Source organism: Cyanistes caeruleus, unplaced genomic scaffold, assembly GCF_971803275.1.
Source record: "Cyanistes caeruleus unplaced genomic scaffold, bCyaCae1.hap1.1 HAP1_SCAFFOLD_80, whole genome shotgun sequence".
NCBI lineage: Eukaryota > Metazoa > Chordata > Aves > Passeriformes > Paridae > Cyanistes > Cyanistes caeruleus.
Genome location: NW_028255890.1, coordinates 924,686 through 945,986, shown reverse-complemented (window position 1 = coordinate 945,986; position 21,301 = coordinate 924,686). Strand labels below are relative to the sequence as shown.

At 54.9% G+C, this 21,301-nt stretch overlaps 1 protein-coding gene across 1 annotated transcript; it reads left to right on the top strand.

The window, feature by feature from the left end:
- Positions 1-8,189: 8,189 nt before the first annotated feature.
- On the top strand, positions 8,190-14,398 carry LOC147646766 (maestro heat-like repeat-containing protein family member 7). Its single transcript, XM_086872967.1, has 16 exons — positions 8,190-9,031; positions 9,131-9,286; positions 9,557-9,621; positions 9,739-9,888; positions 10,077-10,225; positions 10,550-10,697; positions 10,947-11,134; positions 11,224-11,361; positions 11,644-11,758; positions 11,937-12,077; positions 12,269-12,445; positions 12,583-12,738; positions 12,902-13,003; positions 13,349-13,451; positions 13,732-13,788; positions 14,073-14,398. Exons 1-16 carry the CDS (start codon positions 8,908-8,910, stop codon positions 14,270-14,272), a joined length of 2,169 nt encoding a protein of 722 aa, XP_086729093.1. The 5' UTR covers positions 8,190-8,907; the 3' UTR covers positions 14,273-14,398.
- Positions 14,399-21,301: the final 6,903 nt, after the last annotated feature.

Below are 21,301 nucleotides of genomic sequence, written 5' to 3'. Positions count from 1 at the left end.
TTCCATCAATTGGGCTGATCTAAACTCATGACTCTCCAAAAAAATAAAACAAAAACTACCAACCTAAAAACAAAACAGCGACATCAATGGAAAGATTAATCTAATAAACTTGAGGAGCAGAAACTGCTTGCAGAACCTCCTCCAGCATCTACAGTGCCTCTGGGGTCAGTGTCAGAGGTGACTTTAAATCAGAGTCCCCCTTTAATAGACCAAACAAGGGAGACAGTTTTGTCGTGGTCAGTCCCATATGAGGACACAACCATGTAAAACTCCATTAATATTTGGACATCATTCATGCAGTGTCTGCACTGAATGCAAAAAAAAGAATTGCACCTCCAGATGCGGGACTGTTCGTCCCAAAAATTATTTTGACCCTCAAATAATTTCAAGGAGGTTGTTTCTGGAGTCACTTGCAGCTCCATATCATTGGCAAATGCCAGCAAATTTTGCATGCCTTATGGCAAAATCTCCATTGATATCTCTGTGTGGGCTCAGCATTAATGATAGCTGGCACCAGAAAGGCAAATTTGGGTCTGTCATCAGGATGCAAAGGAATTGCAAAGCACAATCCTTCAGATCCACAATGAGGACTAGCCAATCAGCAGGAAGCATGGCAGGTGAAGGCATGCTAGCCTGCAACATCCCCATGCTTTCCATCATAGCATGAACTTTCTGGAGGTCTTGCAATAACTTCCATTTCCCAGACTTGTTCTTGACACAGAAAACAGGAATGTCCCAGGGACTGGTTGAAACTCCAGATCACTGTGATCCAACTGTTCTTGCATCAAGTCACGGAGGGTGACTAGTCTATCATGGGAAAGGACAACAGAATCTGCTGAACAAAGAGTCAGTCTCAAGTTCTTCTTTGCATAGAATCTGTCAGCATCGGCTCCAAGGGTCACTCTGGGGCCCATCAGCAAACCTGACAATCGTGATGTCCATGCCAGTGTCAAAAACCCGCAGAAGCTAATCTCTGACAGCACCTCACCAAGGATGGACAGGAGATGGATGGTGTAGACCCATTCAGGATGATCCCTGGCTGTCAGAACAGCAGTCCAGTGACCCAGGGAGGTCCAGGGAACCCGAAGCCACCATCTCCCCGCAGCTGGTTCTCAGCTCTGCGAACATAAAACTCAAAAGGCACAAGGTGAGCAAATCCAGGTCCTGCAGGGATAGGAACAGGAGGGGTGAGTGTGGAACCCATGGCAGAAATGCACCCCAGGAATTCCGAATCAACGTCCCCTGGGTGAGCAATAGTGCCTTGAGCAGTGGTATTCATCCACGCCACAAGAAGAGCACTCATGCCTTCACCCACTGGACCAAAGCATTCGGAAACACGTGGAATGCCTGATACGCTCAGCTGCACAGTCATTTGACAAGAGGACAAGGTCCACAGGCCAGCTGAAGAAGCTCCAGCAGCCTGGGACCCCTGGCCCATCAAGGCCACTGACTTCGCCCCTGCGGCAGCACCACCCGAGCCAGTGGTAACTAGCGCAGGACATTGGTCTGCCGCGGCCGCAGGAGGCGGCGGGGGAGGGCCGGCTCCAGCCGCAGGCTCGGGTGATGCCCGGGAACCCGAGGCGGGGGGGGCTGGAGGCAATTCAGCACAGCCCGCCTCCAGCGCCGGGAAGGACCGAGGCGCCGCTAGAGGCACAGCCTGCGAAGCCGCAGCACCGTCCTGCTCTGCTGCAAGGGGACAATCCAGGCTCGCAGGATGGGAATCCGGCAGCATGGGGCTGGCAGAACACGGCCTGGCATCGGCACCACTCGCAGAACCCGCCCCCACCCCCCACGAATCCGGCGCGGGGCGGGCAGCGCTCAGAACTGCCCCTAACAGCGTTTCTTCGGGGCGAAAGGTCCAAGAAGCGGTGCCAGCCGCTCCTCTGCTGGAAAAGCGTGCGCGTCCACCGGCGTGGAGCCCGGGCCCTGCCCGTCCCCCACCGCGGGGCAGGGCATGGCCCAGCCGCAGCAGGGACACGGGACCGGCCCTGAGGCATCCCCCAGGGTGGGTGCCGCCCCCCGTTCAAGCACCCCCCCATCGGTCTGTGCCAGGAGGGCACACGGAGGAGGCGAGTCCGCCCCGGGCTTCCACCGCCGGGGCATGGGCCGAGGCGGCGTTACACCCCCTGGGTCCGCAGCGCTCCCAACGGCCTGCTGGCAGGGATCCAACCCCGCCCCGGGCCGACACCGCCGGGGCGCCGGTCGAGGCGGGGTCACACCCACCGGTCCCGCGGCGGCCCCGTTCAACCCGTCGCACCTTCGCCAGATCCCGAGCAGCCGGAGCAGCCGGGGCTCATAACCGACCAGCAGAGCCTCAATCAGGGAATCGCCTAAAGGGTCCCAAGCTGACTGTGAAAAAAATCGCTTCAACCACAGGGAAAAACCCCTCAATTCTCCCATACTCACACAATCGCTGAAAGTCAGCATATGAAACATCAATCCCTCTCTGATCAGACACCGCATGCCGTATTTCCAGAACCAGGCCTTCGCTGAGAGAAAGCCCAAAACCATCCATAGCCACAGGCTAGACAGTACCCTGTAACACACGTGCAAGACACGTCGGGGTTCCCCAGATGTTACCGCTGAATAGATCACACGGACACAGGTTGAGGTGTGGTGAAAGAAAGAGCAGAATTTATTTTTCCTCCCAGGATTTATAGGCTTCTGACCAAGGCCAGGGATTGGATGGTCAGGATAACACTTTCTCACTGCACTGGCCATAACAGATGCCCATCACAAGACGTGTAACAGAAAGAATGTACACATATCTACGTTTACAGTTACTCTCCTGGGAAAGTCCTTAGAAAACTATGTCAGCAAGCTCAGAAGCTGAGTTTTCAGGGTGACAGTCTATCTCAAGGCCATTTTCATCTTGGGACATCACTTATCTTCCAGACTACATCCTGTACCTCAATTTTAACATGTAACATCTGTAAAGCGCTGCATCTGCCTTGTAACACTGATTCTTTTGATTGCTTCGAATAATAACTTCAATAACAGTTACTATTTAGTTAGGACAAATCAATTCCATTTACTGCAATCCCGCATTTCTCTTTTTGACCACATTGATTCATGCTTTTAAAAAAAAACAACTTGAATCTTAGTATTTTTTCTATATTCTCAATAATCTCATTTTTTGCATTCACTTTATTTCCATTTCTAATTTCTTTAACATTTCTTGTGCTGCATCAAGTTTTTTCCACTCTCTCTCAAATTTGGTTAACATTTTTTTGAGCTATTATAGTTACTTTCTGTTCAGTATTCCTTGAATTACTGAATGGATTATGGAATCATACAAGGTAGAAACAATAATCTTAAGGTAAAACACAATATCAAAAATTTTAACTTTTTCCATTATGTACTTTATAAAGGTTATCTCACCAATCAGTCTTCAGAAGAGAATTCCATTTTTGAACGGGTACATGTGTTACTCTTTTAATTTCTTCAGCAATTTTCATGATGGCTTCTCCATGATCATTTATTTCCACACAACATTCAGATTCATTAAACTTTCTACAAACTCCCCCTACTTCAGTTAACAGATAGTCCAGGCCCATTCTGTTTTGATCTACTCATGCTCGCATTTGTGAATGTTGCTTGGCCAGCAACTTTAGGGCAGTAGAGGTATGGTTTAAAATGACTTTAACTACTGCTTGGAGCCTTATGAAGTGATTCAAAAGATAACATATTCCTCCTGGACCTCAGTATAACGAAGAAGGAGGGTTGTATAACTCCTAAGGTACGGGATCTTTTCCACTTCTGAGGTAATTCCCTATACACTCTTGGCTCACAAATCCAATATATTATGTCAGGGGCTTTCCATTTGTTACTTGTTGTATCTGGTCATTCTCAATAGAATTTTAGGTCACTTATGGATTGCTAAGGGTTAGCTCCAAGACTTTTATACTAGCACAACTAGCCGATGGAGCCCCGGCCCAGCGGGGCTGTGGGGCGAGATGGCTCCGCGGCTCCCTGGACAGCAGCCAACCCTCTGCCCCTTCCAGAGCTCGGCACCAGCGGCTGCTGGCCGGGCCTCAGGGTTGGCCGGGCACGGGAGGCTGGGGCTGGCTGCAGGTAGCGCCCGGCCGAGGGGCAGAGCCCGCGCCAACCATTCCCTCCTGCCGCTCTCTCCAGCTGGCGCAGGACAAGAGGCGAGCGGCGGAGGACCTGCGCCGGGCCCTGCCGTACCTGCAGAGCCCACAGGAGCCCCTGCGAGCGGCGGCCATCAGGTTCATCGGTGAGCCACGAGCCCGGGCTCCCTCCCCGCCCCGCCACAGCTCGGCCCCGGCCCCGGCTGCTGCCCCGGCAGCGGCACCCGGGCCCCACGCCCTGGAGCCCTGCCTCCCCTCGGGGCTGCTGCTGCCGGCCTCTGGCAGCCGTGCCCTTGGGCTGAGTCAGGATGCGGCACGGGCCCGGGCTGAGCCCTGCCGGGGCGGGAGGGCGTGTGGCCACAAGGCTGGCAGCGCCGCTGGCAGGGAGCTGTGCTGCTGGGGCCCTGACAGGCTCTGTGTTCCCAGGGATGGCCGGGCGGCTCCTGAGGCGGCAGAAAGAAGACCTGCAGCTAATTTACAAATGTAAGTGAGGGCAGCGGGCTGTCAGCGGGGCTGCTGGGTGGAGCTGCAAGTCCTGGACTGTCTGCGAAGGTCTCTGCTCAACGTGCGGATGAGGGGCGGCGTGGGTGGATCACTCCGAGGTTTCACGTGGGGCATTCGTGGCCAGCAGCTTCGGGCTGATCCCCTTGGTCCCTGCTCCCTGCTGGCCATGGCAAGAGCCGGCTGGGATGGCCCTGGCCGGGGGCTCTCCGTGGGTCTCCGCAGGTCTGGGAATCTGACCGTGGCTCTGTTCATCTCTCATCCAGCCCTTAAGAACGTGGTTTGTGACACCAGCCCTGCCATTGGAAACCTGGCAATTCAAACATTTTACATCACCCAGGCAGTAGAGACGGCTCGATATTCCATCTTGGAGAACCTGCAAGTTCAGCTGCGCAGGGCATGGAGGACACGGCCTCGTCTGTTGGGCCTCAGCTGGCTGCGCTGCTGGAGCTCTGCTGGCAACTGACCCGGCAGGCTCTGTCTGCTGGGGCCACCTGAACCAGCAGAGATTTTTTTTTGTTTCTTAAATATTGTTCTTTTCTTCTTTTCATTTTCTTTTAGGATATAAATATAGTATATATTATAATAGGCAGTCACTTCCCAAGACCTTTATCTTGCTGCCCATGGTGTACAGGGCATAGAGGAAGCGGGGAAAATGTGATTCCACTGGGGGAATCACAGCTCAGCAAGCTGCCCAGGCATGCAGTGGTGCAGGGAAAATGGCCAGAAACCCTTGGCCTTTGGTGGTTCTGCTGAAGGCACAAACGCTGTCTCAGCCAGGAAGTGCCGCCATCTGTGTCCTCGTGCCCGTGTGGTGCTGGCTGGGTTGCTGAGGGCTCCCAGGTGCCTCTTGATCCTGCTCCTCTGGAGCTCCTGTGGGGCTGTGGCGCTGCTGCCGGGCTGCACTGGGGGAGACTCTGAGGGAACAGGGCACTGGGAAGCTGTAAATGGATGAGGGTCTGTGGAGGCCCAGGCGGGACAAAAGCGTGGGAAGGCGTGAGGGGCATGTGTGGAGGCTGGAGGCTCCAAAGGGGACAGGAGGCCCCTGAAAGGCCGGACCGGTGGGAAGACCTGAGGAATTGGGTGTCAGAGGGCATAAGCAGCCCCCGGGCAGCCACCTTTTTCCTGACAGCCGGCCGACCTGGCACTTCCCCAGAACGTCTCCCAGGCCTGCAGCAGAAGCCCTCGAGGCTGGGACAACACCCCTCCAGGAGGGTGCGGACAGCCCAAGGTGTGCCCAGGCTGGGCTGGCTGGGGACATGCAGGGCAGGGGGGTGCTGCCAGGCCACGGCCACTGGGTGCCTGCGATAAGGGGCAGTGGGCAGAGGCAGGGCTGGCCGCCAGCCCGGGCCCTCGCGGCTGCCCAGGACACGGTGCTGTGACTGAGGCTCCCCTGACACAGAGCTCGGGGTCCGCAGAGCTGCTGCCACCAAGGGGAGGGTGGTGATGTCTCCTCCAGCAGGGCTGCCCAGTCGCTGCTGCTGAAGCGACTCAGGAGCCCACAGAAACAGCAGCAGAGTGTGCACAGGAACAGCAGCAGAGTGTGCACAGGAACAGCAGCAGCCCCAACTTCGGCACCTGCACGGTGAGGCGTCCGCAGCAGCCGGGTGCCAAACCGGGGGAGGCTGTGGGCACAGTTGCCTTTGGTTTGGCAGAAGGCTTCAGCAGAATTGGCCACAATGGCTTTCTCTTCACTTGCCAGCCTCACAGCAACGCTTGACAGCTTCAGCTGCAGCCTGTGCCCCTGACTGACTTGGATGGCCGTGCTTGAGGGCGGGCTCGCCTTCCACACTCAGGTGTCCCAAGGCAGCGGCATCAGCGCCATCGTGAGAGAGAGAGTAAGAGACTCTGATGGGACATGAGCCCTGTGCTGCAGCTGCCCTCCCTCTCTTCTGTCCAGGCACCTTAAAGACACATGAAACAAAATCCTGGACTTGCTTGGAACAAAGGAGTAAGCAGCATGCACTGAAAAAAAGCAGGGACTTACATGGCTTAGTATTCCACTCCACTTGGAGAATCACAGAATCTCAGAACATTTTGTGTTGCAAAGTATCATAAACATCATCCACTTCCAACCACCCTGCCATGGGCACAGGTGGTGTGCAGACACAACTGTCACTAGAATTGGAAGAACACTTCTCCATGTTGACCTTTTCCTCTCCTGGATTTCAAGCAAAGATGAAAAAATCATCTGGTGAATCACAAATGAATATTGTAGCTCACAGAACTGGGAGCAGGAGTCTCCTGTGGCCCACGGTGTGTCCATTCAGCCATTGTTAGATCGTCCAGTTGGAGCTCAGCCCAGTGCAGCCCAGGCACAGGCACCAGGCTGGTCCATTTCAGCATCCCAAAGTCTTTGTGGCTCCCTGTGCACCCATTGCTTCCGGAATCCATTCTTGAATTCCCAGTTACTGCTGTGCAGGACATGAGAACACAGGAATAGCTTGTTTGGCTCATTCTTGTGTTTGCTGCTCCTGCCTACAGGAATCATCAGGACTATATGCTGATGTCATGGTATAGCCCAACAGCAAAGACTTCTTCTGTAGTGTCTAAAACTCAAACCTTGTGTGACTGTTCAGACACTCTAAAATCCAGGGTGAAGATGACAGCTTTGGTATGGAAGAATCCTAGAAATTTTGACATGTGATTTTTCTAGTCAAGGATTTGAATGCCAATGTGGAAACTACAAAAATCTTCAAACTGGTTTTCATTGGCAACCCCTTTGAAATGGCATCAGCATACCTACAGGGGACAGGGTGTGACAGCGGGGACAGTACTTGGCAATTCATGGCTTCAAGTGTGGGAGATAAATATTTTGCCCGGGTTCAACCTGAAGTTCAAGTTTTCCCAGGATTTTGATTGATTGGTCATTGCAGGTCAATTTAATAAATGCAAAAGGATGGAAAAGCACAATTTCTGGAGATTGTGCACTAGGGAGAAAATAGGAAGAAAACCTTGAAAACAGTCGGCAGGCTTTGGAAAAATTCTAAAAAGATGTGGGCTTTGGCTGCCCTCTGGCACAGAAGCCCCCCAGGGGTACAGGTCTCTGGGGCAGGAGATGAGTGCCAGCACTGCCAGGGCTCGGGTGGGGTGGCAGGTCTGCCTTGGCGGGGACTCTGCCACACCTGCTGATTTCAGTGCTGGCCGGGGCCCCAGGGCTCAGAGCAGCATTCGTGCCCTGGCCCACACGTTCCTTGTCTGTGTCACACCTGCAGGTTTAGAATGGCCACCAGCTGGGACGTGTCCCAAGGAGGCCGTGCCAGCTTCTGTGCAAGGCCCCGTGCCCTTCCTGCTGCGGCTGCGTCGGCAGCCCTGGGGGCTCCTTCTGCTGCCCTGAGCCTGCAGAGCAGGGCAGCGTTGGCTGATGGTTTGAGGCATTCCTAAAGATCCTGTTGGGCTGTCTTAGACCCTTTGGGCAAGAGATTCCTCCCAACCTGGGCCATTTTTGGGGGGATGGGGGCAGGGGGAACCAGGGCAGCTGGCAGGGTGCGTGAGGGCCCTTTGTGACATATGGTCACCGTGGGATGGAAAGGGACAGGGTGTCAGAGGGCCCTTTGTGACATGTGGTGGCATAGGAGCTGGCGGTGACAGGACCACGCCACAGTGCTCGGTGCACGCGACGGGACAGGACGCGTCAGAGCGGTGCTGTGAGGAGCCCCCGCACAGCACACTCGTTTGTGTCGGACCCGGAGCTTTTCCGAAGCGTTATTCCAACAGGTGACCTCGAGGCCAGACCACAGGGCTTGCTGACCTGTGGCCTTGCCGAGGCTTCTTTCTTAAGGTTCTGTCAAGGGCAGACCGTGGGACTTGGTGACCCGGGGCTTTTCCGAGGTGTCGCCCATCCCTGCAGTCACTGCCCTTGAGACCAGACCTCAAACCTTGACGAGGAGCCTCCTGTCCTTGTGGCAGGAGCCCTCAAGACACAAGTGCAGGACTTGCTGTCCTGCCGTCTTGCCAGGACTTGAGTCTTGCAGGTGCCTTCCAGGCACGACTGCAGCACTTGCTGACCTGTGGCCTTGCCGAGGCTTCTCAAGGTTCTCTCAAGGCAGACCGTGGGATTTGGTGACCCGGAGCTTTTCCGAGGTGTCGCCCATCCCTGCAGTCACTGCCCTTGAGACCAGACCTCAAACCTTGACGAGGAGCCTCCTGTCCTTGTGGCAGGAGCCCTCAAGACACAAGTGCAGGACTCGCTGTCCTGCCGTCTTGCCCGGACTTGAGTCTTGCAGGTGCCTTCCAGGCACGACTGCAGGACTTGCTGACTCGGAGCTTTTCCAAGCCATCTCTCCTGCAAGTAGCTATAAATCCAGTCCCTGCCATGGAGCAGCGACCCCCAAGAGTGCCCAAGTTGGCCTGGGTTGAGGAGGAGGAAGGAGAAGGCCCTGGAGCTGTCCTGGCACAGGAGACTGAAGAGGTGCAGGAGTTCCAGGCACCACGGGAGGGTGAGTTGCAGAGCTCGGCCTTAGGGCTAGCGCCTGTTGCCAGCTTGGCCCCATCCCATTGCATGCCATGCCATCCCCTGGTGCTGTTCCTATGGAAAGGATGGGAGAGTGTTGAAGATGATATGGAGCAGCAACCCCCAAGAGTGCCCAAGCTGGCCTGGGTGCAGGAGGAGGAGGAGGAAGAGGAAGAAGGCCCTGGAGCTGCCCCAGCACCAGAGACTGAAGAGGTGCAGCAGTTCTGGCCGCTGGAGGAGGGTGAGTGGCAGAGCTGGGCCACAGGGCTGGTGCCTGCGGCCATCTTGGCCCCATCCCATCCCATTGCATCCCATCTCATCCCATCCCACCCTGTCCTGTGGAGACACACCCATGGACAGCATAAAAGAGGGGCTGGGGCTGCCCCCCCAGCAGTGGCCGTGCTCCATCCCCTGGGGCATCCGCGGGGCTGTCCCTGCCTGGGGATCGCAGGGCTGGGCTGCGTTCTCCGGCCTCTCCCGCAGCCCCTCAGCTCTGGCTGCTCTTTGCCAGATGCAGCCATGGCCCAGACACAAGAGCAGGACCTTGGCGGTGGCCTCTTCCGCAGAACAGCGCAGGTACCTGCAGCCATCCCCAACTGGGCTGGGCCTGCTGGCACTGCTCAGCCCAGCAGCACGCCTGGAGCACTCCATGGAACATCCCCGATGTTTCTGTCTCCCGCCCTTCTCCTACAGCTGGTTTGCAGCTTCATCAAGAGAATTCGGGAAGAAGGGACCAGCGCCATGGCCACTGGGCTCAGACCTTATTCATACATCTTCAACACCAAGGCCACTGCTGCCCTGCTGGATATGCTTGTAGAGGAGGGTTTTTACAGTCAAAAGCAAGTAAGCAGCCTGTGGCCAGGGTTTGATCCTCCAGGGATCGCTTGGCCTCCCAAGCCACGCTTGCTGATCACTCAAAGCCTTTGAGGCCATTGCAGCGTGCTGAGAAGGGAAGCACTTCTCTGGGGAAGCTGGGGACATTCCTGACTCCCTGTGGCAGCTTTCCAAGTCTCCCCTTGTGCTTTCTCCAGGTGCCTGCCATGGTGAGGTACATCCACCAGTGGCTCATGGCCAATCAGTTCTCTGAGCACAGGCTGAACAGGACCCTGCTGGATCTGAGCGAGGCACAGCCCGCTGACGTGGTCATTGCTCTCCTGCGTGTGGCCCCAACGTGTGACAGGTACGGGGCCCACGTGCCCAGAGGGCTCAGGGCTCCTCAGCCCATCAGCCTGCACAGCCTGGCCCAGGTGTCTGACCAACAGAGACTTCCAGGGTCCTGTCTACCTGGGACCTTTCCCAGCCCTGCTACATCGGTCCCCGAGCCTGCTGCCATGCCATGGCCCTCAGGGCCCTGTCCCCACAGGGCTGGGCTGCCTGGCTGCTGCTGCTGGCGAGGGGCAGCAGGCAGAGGCAGAGCTGGCAGCAAGCTCAGCTCCCCCCCACTGCTGCCCAGGCCACGGGGATGTGTCTGAGACCCCCGTGAGACAGAGCTGTCGCCCCGCAGAGCTGCTATGACCATGTGGAAGACCATCTTGTGCTCGCCCAGGACAGCGGAGCGGGCATACCGGATAGTCCTCGATGTGCTGGGGAACTGGCCAGAGCACAGCACGCGCACCTCTGATGGAGACAACACGGGTGTCTTTGCCCTGGCTGTGAGTTTCTGCAACTGGCCTTTGCTCAGCCCATGGCAAGCCACCTCTTCAGCAGCTCTGTTTCCTCCTTCCCCAATTGCATCTCCCTGCCTCAGGCACTGGGCTGAAACCTGGCCTAGGGGCAGCTTCAGGGGCACCAGGCGTGGAGCTCCCCAGGGGTTTCCCCTGACCGCTCCCTGCCACACTCAGGCCCTGCCACCCGCACACCTCGGCACTGAGCGCTGTCTCAGGGTTCTCTGTCCTCTGCAGGCAACTGTGCTGATGTGGAAGATCCTTCAGATGCCCTGCGTCCCACATGTAGTGACGGTGCATTTCCCCCGCCTCTTTGTGCATCTGCTCTTCCAAGTGTTCTTCAGCACTTTGGAGATGCCAGAGGATCTCAATGCCTTCTGGAAGGGATGCCAGGAGCAACATGGCCTTGCCATCAGCCCCAACAGGTGCTCTATCCCACTCCTCCTGTCCCTGCCATGTCTCCACGGCACGAGCCAGTGCTCCCAGCGTGACCTGGGCTTTGCTGTGCACACAGCTTTGCAGTGCAGGCCCTGAAGTCCCTGCTGTGCCAAATGCATCGTGAGGAAGTGGTGGTGGAAATGGAACACAAGCGTGGCTGGGACAAGCTGCTCTCTGCTGACACCCACCACTATGCCGTGGGTCTGCTGGCCAGGTGAGACCCCCTTCTCCCCACTGCCTCTGGCATTTGTGCCCCGTGCTGAGGTTGCCCAACACAGTCCCCACTGTCGTGGGCCAGAGGGCCTCGTCACCGAGGGACGGCTAAGGAGACTGGAAAAGGCTGGGAAAGGAGGGTGCCCACAAGGAGTCACCTCCCCAAGGGCCCAGGTCCCCTATCCTTGCAGGATGGTGCTCAAAGATCTGAACTCTGTCAATCAGTCCTGGGAGATGTTTGTCCTCCCAGCTCACAGTCTGGGCTACTTTTTCACCCTGGCAGGGAGATGTCGTCTGCCTCTATCCCCTTGTGTTCCCGCATCGTTCCCTACCTGCTCCAGCTGCTCAGCACACAGGAGGCACGCTGGGATCTGCCTGCCCTGGCATTCCTTGTGGAGGTGAGCCTGATGGCCAAAAGTGCCTCCCTGCAGAGCTGCCTGCCACCTCTCTGCCCTCTCATAGCTGCAGCTGCCTGGGACGGTGCCCATGCCTTGTGCTGCTGCCCGGGCCCTGTTTCCTGTCTTGTTTCTGGGCTCCTGCCGGCTGCCTCCCCTGTCACTGCCCTGTGCCTTTCAGATCCTGGACTACCTGGACTTGAGCAAACGCAGCACTAACAGAGTACTGGAAATCTTCTCAAGGCACCTGCGGAGCGAGAGCAGGGACAAGCGTCACCTGGCGCTCAGGGCCCTTTTCAAGTTGATTGACGATCCCTCGATGGTGAGAAGTGGGCAGTGGCTGAAGCTGCGCCGGGAAACGCAGTCCCTTGGGCTCGGCTGGGCTTCGGGCCCCGAGGCAGCTGCTGCCAGCTCTCCTGCCTCCTGCTTCTTCCTGAGTGCTTTGGGACAGGCCTTTGGCCTCTTGGCCCTGTGGCAGCAGGGTGGCGTTTCACAGACTTGTCTTCCACACAGGCTGAAAAAATGCGGAGCCTGACTGAAAGTCTTGTAGATTTCCTGTGGGATGCAGATGGAGAGATAGTCAGGATGACAGTCATGGTGCTCAGCTTTATCGTCTTGGACAAGGACATGCTGATACCCAGCCCCATTGCCCTGCAGCTGGCTGAGGCGCTCCTGCCACTCTTTGACCACGTAAGGCTCTGTGCCCCCAGCCGAGGCCACTGGCTGCTGCCCAGACACTTGGCGCCCGGGGGATTCTCAGGCCTGCGCCCTGCTGAGCCCCATGCAGACAGGGCTGAGGTCTTTTTTCCTTCCTTCCTTTCATATAGGATAATAGCCAGGTGCAGCTGGTGTCCATATTATTCTTCCGATCATTGATGACTCTTCTAACAGAAAAGGAAAAAAAGGCCCTGAAGTCACACGTGCACCACAGCCTGCTGCCTCTCTTCTTCCACTGCCATGACGAGAACCAGCAGGTGGCAGAGGTGAGGATTCCTGGGCTGCTGCTGTCACCCGGGGAGGGGGCTCGGCCGCCTCCTGCCCTGGCACCTTGCCGGCTGCAGCCTCCTCCTGGCCTTGGCACACGAATGCGGGCGGGTCCTGTGTCCTGACTTGTGGGGCCATCTGCGGGTCTCTGCTGCTCTCCAGGCTTCTTGGGCAACGCTGCTTTGTGCGGCCGAGTTCCTGAAGAGGAGAGATCTTGAAAGACCTGTGAAAAAGAAGAAGCTGTGGATGATCACCGAGTGCCTGGTAAGGACGGCTTGGAAGGCCCAGCCTCAGCCTGGAGAAGCCCCCTGTCCCCAGCGCTCGGTGTGTGGGGCTGGCAGCTGCGCCCCTGCCCAGTGCTGCACCCGGGGGCCGCACGGCTTCTTCTTCAGGCTCCTGTGGTCCTGAGCCTGGTTCCGATGGAGCCCCGATCCACTGGGGCTGCAGGGCAGGGCGGCACCGCGGCTCCCTGGGCAGCAGCCGGTCCTCTGCCCCTTCCAGAGCTCGGCGCCAGCGGCTGCTGGCCGGGCCTCAGGGTTGGCCGGGCAAGCAGCGCCCGGCCGAGGGGCAGAGCCCGCGCCAACCCTTCCCTCCTGCCGCTCTCTCCAGCTGGCACAGGACAGGAACCGAGCGGCGGAGGACCTGCGTCGGGCCCTGCCGTACCTGCAGAGCCCACAGGAGCCCCTGCGAGCGGCGGCCATCAGGTTCATCGGTGAGCCACGAGCCCGGGCTCCCTCCCCGCCCCGCCACAGCTCGGCCCCGGCCCCGGCTGCTTCCCCGGCAGCGGCACCCGGGCCCCACGCCCTGGAGCCCCGCCTGCCCTCGGGGCTGCTGCTGCCGGCCTCTGGCAGCCGTGCCCTTGGGCTGAGTCAGGATGCGGCACGGGCCCGGGCTGAGCCCTGCCGGGGCGGGAGGGCGTGTGAGCACAGGGCTGGCAGCGCCGCTGGCAGGGAGCTGTGCCGCTGGGGCCCTGACAGGCTCTGTGTTCCCAGGGATGGCCGGGCGGCTCCTGAGGCGGCAGAAAGAAGACCTGCAGCTAATTTACAAATGTGAGTGAGGGCAGCGGGCTGTCAGCGGGGCTGCTGGGTGGAGCTGCAAGTCCTGGACTGTCTGCGAAGGTCTCTGCTCAATGTGCGGATGAGGGGCGGCGTGGGTGGATCACTCCGAGGTTTCACGTGGGGCATTCGTGGCCAGCAGCTTCGGGCTGATCCCCTTGGTCCCTGCTCCCTGCTGGCCATGGCAAGAGCCGGCTGGGATGGCCCTGGCCGGGGGCTCCCCGTGGGCCTCCGCAGGTCTGGGAATCTGACCGTGGCTCTGTTCATCTCTCTTCCAGCCCTTAAGAACGTGGTTTGTGACACCAGCCCTGCCATTGGAAACCTGGCAATTCAAACATTTTACATCACCCAGGCAGTAGAGACGGCTCGATATTCCATCTTGGAGAACCTGCAGGTTCAGCTGCGCAGGGCATGGAGGACACGGCCTCGTCTGTTGGGCCTCAGCTGGCTGCGCTGCTGGAGCTCTGCTGGCAACTGACCCGGCAGGCTCTGTCTGCTGGGGCCACCTGAACCAGCAGGGATTTTTTTTTGTTTCTTAAATATTGTTCTTTTCTTCTTTTCATTTTCTTTTAGGATATAAATATAGTATATATTATAATAGGCAGTCACTTCCCAAGACCTTTATCTTGCTGCCCACAGTGTACAGGGCATAGAGGAAGCAGGGAAAATGTGATTCCACTTGGGGAATCACAGCTCAGCAAGCTGCCCAGGCATGCAGTGGTGCAGGGAAAATGGCCAGAAACCCTTGGCCTTTGGTGGTTCTGCTGAAGGCACAAACCCTGTCTCAGCCAGGAAGCGCCGCCATCTGTGTCCTCGTGCCCATGTGGTGCTGGCTGGGTTGCTGAGGGCTCCCAGGTGCCTCTTGATCCTGCTCCTCTGGAGCTCCTGTGGGGCTGTGGCGCTGCTGCTGGTCCACGCTGGGGGAGACTCTGAGGGAACAGGGCACTGGGAGGCTGTAAATGGATGAGGGTCTGTGGAGGCCCAGGCGGGACAAAAGCGTGGGAAGGCGTGAGGGGCATGTGTGGAGGCTGGAGGCTCCAAAGGGGACAGGAGGCCCCTGAAAGGCCGGACCGGTGGGAAGACCTGAGGAATTGGGTGTCAGAGGGCATAAGCAGCCCCCGGGCAGCCACCTTTTTCCTGACAGCCGGCCGACCTGGCACTTCCCCAGAATGTCTCCCAGGCCTGCAGCAGAAGCCCTCGAGGCTGGGACAACACCCCTCCAGGAGGGTGCGGACAGCCCAAGGTGTGCCCAGGCTGGGCTGGCTGGGGACATGCAGGGCAGGGGGGTGCTGCCAGGCCACGGCCACTGGGTGCCTGCGATAAGGGGCAGTGGGCAGAGGCAGGGCTGGCCACCAGCCCGGGCCCTCGCGGCTGCCCAGGACACGGTGCTGTGACTGAGGCTCCCCTGACACAGAGCTCGGGGTCCGCAGAGCTGCTGCCACCAAGGGGAGGGTGGTGATGTCTCCTCCAGCAGGGCTGCCCAGTCGCTGCTGCTGAAGCGACTCAGGAGCCCACAGAAACAGCAGCAGAGTGTGCACAGGAACAGCAGCAGAGTGTGCACAGAAACAGCAGCAGCCCCAACGTCGGCACCTGCACAGTGAGGCGTCTGCAGCAGCTGAGTGCCAAACAGGGGGAGGCTGTGGGCACAGTTGCCTTTGGTTTGGCAAAAGGCTTCAGCAGAATTGACCACAATGGCTTTCTCTTCACTTGCCAGCCTCACAGCAACTCTTGGCAGCTTCAGCTGCAGCCTGTGCCCCTGACTGACTTGGATGGCCGTGCTTGAGGGCGGGCTCGCCTTCCACCTGTCATGTGTTGTTGTAGTGCGTCTAAAAATCTTGGTATCTCCCAAGAGTAAAACTCACCTCTGTTTTGTGTAATGTTAGTTCCTACCTGAGAACCTTCTCCCTTCCCCCTTCCCATTGGCTGTATCCTCTCTGTATCCCCCGATCACCCGCACCCCTTTGTATAAGAGATAAGATCCAGGGCATTTCTGTCTCTTTCTTGCCCCGGATGGACGTCAGACAATAAATCTGCAATTTGGATTATTCCAGCAAGTTTGGGCCTCCTGTGTCTAGATACTTTGAGTCCGTGTTGTATCCACTTATCCCTCTGGCCCCTGTTCCCCAGGGAGAAGGGGCAGGGAGAGAGAGAGTTACACCCCTTGCTCCTGCAGAGGGGCAGGGAGAGGGGTGTCCCGGCCCTGCCTCCCGATGGGGGGGTGCCAGCCTACCGAGCCTGGCGTGGCAGGGTGCGGGCCCCCGCCTGGCTCCTGCAGGGGAGGAGCTGGGTCTCTCCACAGGCTTGGTGAGGGAATGGAGCCCCCAGAGCCCGGCGTGGGGGGGTGCAGGCAGAGAAGCCCAGGGAATACCAGCCGTGGAGAAGATGCAGGTATGCTAACAGCGGCTCCTGTAGTATACAATAGCAGCTGATATTCAAGTCAGTTATGTTAATATTAACCAGCTCCCATCTGATAGTTTCTTACAGTTTGTAGATCGACTGAGACTACAGATACAGAGACAAGTTAAAGAACCAGTGGCCCAGACAGAACCGCTTCAAGAAATGGCCCAAAGAAATGCCAACGACGCTTGTCGTAGAGTAATTCTGAGTCTACCTATTAACCCTCCACCCACCATAGCAGATATGATTGAAGCCATGTGCCCAGAAAGCAGACTTGTACAGTGTACACGGCAAGAAACCAGGCAACCCAAGGACAGTGGCAGCAGTGACAGCAGGAATGAATAAGCCACAGATGTCACCAGAACAGCTGCAGCACATCGTCTGTTTCCAGTGCAAGAGGCCAGGACATTTTGCAAGGAACTGTCCTCAAACCCAGCAACAAGGGAAACACTAGAAAGAAGCTCTAGCCAGTCAACCAAGAAACTAAAGTCTCAGCGCTTTTCTGTCAAGCGCAGAGACATAAAAATGACAGACCTGAAGCAGAAAAAAGACTCTATTTTAATGGGAAAAGGGGAGGAAAGGGAGCGGGCTGAGAGGCTGCAGAAATATAAATGTGAGGAACGTTTGCCTAATAAGGTCTGGCAACCGCAAAAGTGATTCAGTAAGTGATTTGTAACTTGTCATGAGGTGACTTTACCTTTAAGGTGGTTTTAAGAGCTAAGGAAGTTGAAGTTGCTGGTGGCTGATGAGAGTCTTTTCTTCTGACCAATTATCGGTCATTACTGGGAATTGACAGCAGTTTTGAGCATTGAAAAGGGAGATCAACTTGTGAACCCTACCTTAAGATGTAAAGTCAGAGCACTCTTGGGCTCTTTGTTTCCTGGCTGTGAAAGGTAACAGAGCTCCAGGCCTCCCGTTCTCTGCCCGGCCATGTGGCCGGGCGGGGGCTGGGCTGGACCCAGCGGCTCTCGGCCGGGAGATGGGGGCTTGCGGGGGGCTTTCCCCGGGCTCTGGCCAAGCCAAGCCGATCTCTGGCTCGGCTGCAGGTTTTGCTGTGACTAAATTTACTAGAGACTGCCGAGTGAAGAAAGAAAGAGGCTCTGAACCTGCGGCGGGCTAAGGCGGCGACTACACTTTCCAGGACAGCCATGAGGAATCTTCTATCAATGACAGCTCCAGCTCCTGCACTGACAGAAGTCACAGAACCATCTACAAAGCCTGGGCAAGATTTTAACCCTTTCATTACCCAGATGAGACTTGCAGATTAATCTTTTTATCCAGAGAGGGAAAAAGAGAGTGATCAACATGAAAAGAGACTTTATAAACTACCAGTGACAGAAAAGAAAAGAAGCTTGAGAAAAGGTAGAGAATAAGGAGATGCTTTAATTAAGATGAAATATTTTTCTGTTCAAGCTATGGAGATGGACAATAAAGTCCTGAAAGAACTCCTTTAATTCATGATAGAGTATGTAGGGAGGAATAAAGTGTTCAAAGTGTAAATTTTGAGTAAAAAGTAGAGTAATTGTGGTACAGTGAAGTGCTGGAGGATTTGAAGCCTTGAGAGGCAATGAGAAAACTGTTTTCTAGTGAAGCTTACAGAGACAGATGAAGAAGACTTTTGCTTTTGAATAACTCGTCCTTAAAATGCCATCCCTAGACTCATGGCCCATACACACTTCAGAGTGATGTGAAGTGGGAGGAGTGAGCTCTGATAACAGCAGTTCTGGGCAGCTGACATCAGGGCAATAGAAAACTATAACAGAAGTAGTTTTCTAGTGAGAAACTCCATAAATTAACAGAAAGAGACTTCTGTTTCTCTACAAAGACTGGTGAAAAGACTGTAGCAGGAATTGGGACTGTTCTAACCATCCAAGTTCCAAAGTTTTTGTCTCTGTGGTCATGTGAACAAGGGAATAGTGGGTAGTGGGGGATAAAAAAGGTTTTTCTGGAAGTTTATTCTGTTGTTCTTATTATTGTAGTTTGTGAATAAACGTTCTTTATTCCTTTTAAGTTTTATGCCTGTTTTGCTCTTGTTCTAATCCATATCTCACAGCAAGAAATAAGTAATTTTCTTAGTTACTGGTTTAAAACCACGACATAACTTCTAAAGCTTTTTGTTTCAGATCTGATCGTTGGACTGTCATTGGAGTGGACTTGCAGGATAATTCACAAGACCCGTCTGGACTGGATAGTAGGTATTTTGCTATTGGAGACACAGCACATTCACCAATAGAGATTGAGGTGGCTCCCATGACAATTAAGGGAGACCTAACACACCTCACTCTCTTAGCTAGGTGCCCTCAACCACCTTTCTATGTAGACAAAGGGCAGGTAATAGCCCAGGTGATCCCTGTTCCAACAGAAATCCCAGTAGATGACAAAGCACCAGGAGTCTACTGGGCAGAAGTAGTGGGTGAAGACAAACCCATTATGGGATGGAACTTAACACATAAATCAGAACATCTCCATGTAGAAGGGTTAATTGATACTGGGGCAGATGTGACTATCATACCTGAAAAGGTGTGGCCCTCACATTGGGAACTGTAACCCATGGCAGGAAAAATACAGGGTGTTGGAGGAATGAAACTGGCTAAAATTGCTAAAGGTATCGTCCAGATTGAAGGTCCGGAGGGTAGGTTAGCTAGTGTCCGACCTTTTGTTATTGACTACAAGTGCCCGCTGTGGGGAAGAGACACCATGTCCCAGTGGGGAGTGAAATTATCAATTCCTGAGACACCTCTGGATTTTTGATGGAGGCCACTGTAGAGTGTCCGGTCCAAAAGTTATCTTGGTGTCCTGGTATAGGGCAGATTTGGGAGAAAACCTCCAGTGGGGCTCCCCCAGGGAAGCAAACCCACGTGGCCCTTTTCTCCCACCCTCCAACCGGTTCGGGAAGAGATTTCTCTGAGTGAAGTGGAAAAAACCTGTTTATTTCACATCCACAGCACTACCCGGCACAAGAATGAACGATATCAAATTACAAAACCTCTTGCCGTTCAGAAGAGATGACAAACTTCAGAGGGTCTCTTTGCTGTGGGTGTTTGCTCTGTTATCAGTCTCTCTGGTGTTGGAAAATGCCGCTGCCCAGGCTGGGCTCCCGGTAGTCCACGGGTGCAAGCTCCCGGTGCTCCCTCGAGTCCCCAGTTCAGAGCAGGTTCGATTCGTTTCAGAAAAGGGGAAAGAAAACAGTCCAGGAAGACCTCTCTGCTCCGGCTAGCTGGAAAGCCAAAGCGATCTGTGTCTTGTTGTCTGTCTGTGTGGAAGTCAAAACTCCCGATGCGGGGGGAGCAAGTACAGTCTCTGATAACAGACTCGGTGCTTCTTTTCCACTCACTTTTACTCTTAGATGAAATTTTAAGAATACAAAACCTGTGTCTGGGTTAGGTGGATGAATGGGGATACAATTTAACCTCCTAATCTACCCAAGACACTTGGGTAGATAATAATCCAGTTTGAGTGAACCAGTGGCCTCTCAGCAGACAAAAACTTGGGGCGCTAGAAAAGTTAGTAGAACAATAATTGGCCAAATGACACATAGTAGAAACAACCAGCCCTTGGAATTCCCCGGTGTTTGTAATAAAAAAGCCAGGGAAGGATAAATGGCACCTCCTTCAGGATTTGAGAGAAAGAAACAAAAAAATAGAGGACATGGGGTCTCTTCAACCAGGTATGCCATCCCCAACTATGTTACTACAAAATTGGCTACTAGCAGTACTGGATATTAAAGATTGGTTTTTTCAAATTCCCCTGCGCCCAGCTGATGCGCCAAGGTTTGCCTTTTCCATTCCCACAATTAACCGAGAAGCCCCAATGAAAGGGTACCACTGGACAGTTATTACCTCAGGGGATGAAAGCAAGCCCCTTCATCTGCCAGTGATATGTGGGGTCTTTGCCGTCCTCAGTGCGTGCTGAAAAGAGAGATGCCATCATTTTGCATTACATGGACGATGTTTTGGTATGCTGTCCCAAACACAACATGCTGCAAGACACCCTTGATGTAGTGGTTAAAGTTTTAACCTCTGCTGGATTCTAATTGCAGGAAGACAAAGTTCAAAGGATGCCACCTTGGAAATACCTGGGCCTGGAAATTACCGCAAGGATGGTTGTTGCACAAAAATTGGAAATTATTGGTAATCCTAAAACTCTAGCAGATCTCCATTCCCTATGCGGGTCACTAAACTGGGTCAGACCCTGGCTAGGTCTCACCAATGAGGACCTGGGCCCCCTGCTCAATTTATTGAAAGGGGAGAGAGAGCTGCTGTCTCCCAGGGAGCTGACTCCAGAAGCAAAAATTGTGATTGAAAAGGCACAAAAGGCCTTGACAGAAAGAGAGGCACATCGCTTCAAACCTGAGCTGCCTTTCAAATTTATTGTCCTGGGCAAATTGCCACACCTACCTGGGTTAATATTCCAGTGGGCCGAGGGGCAGACAGATCCACTCTTAATAACAGAATGGGTTTTCCTCTCCCATCAATGACCCAAAACTATCACCAAGCCACAAGAGCTGATGGCTCAGCTGATTCAGTTGGCCAGGGTAAGGCTGCATGAACTGGCAGGTTGTGACTTTATGTGTATTCACCTCCCAGTCAGGCTCTCTGGAGAAGGCAAAAACTCCCCTGAGAGACTGACCAAAGAGATGTTTGAGCATCTGCTGCAGAGCAATGCTACCCTCCAGTTTGCTCTGGACAGCTCTAGTGGGCAAATTTCAGTTCATGCGCCAGCACACAAATTGTTTCATGAGGAATTCCACCTCATTCCTTGTGAGAAAAGGAGCCAAAGGCCACTCAAAGCTCTCACAGTGTTCACTGATGCATCTGGGACATCTCACAAGTCGGTGATGACTTGGAGAAATCCACAGACTCAGCTTTGGGAAGCTGATGTTGAGTTTGTAGAGGGGTCACCCCAGATAGCTGAACTGGCTGCGGCCATAAGAGCCTTTGAGAAGTTTTCAGAACCGATTAATTTGGTTACTGACTCAGCCTATGTAGCAGGAGTGGTGTCCAGAGCGGAGCAGGCAGTTCTCAAGGACATTGAGAACGAACATCTCTTTAGATTGCTTTCAAAACTGATTTATTTGGTTTCAAATCGAGAACAACCTTTCTATGTGATG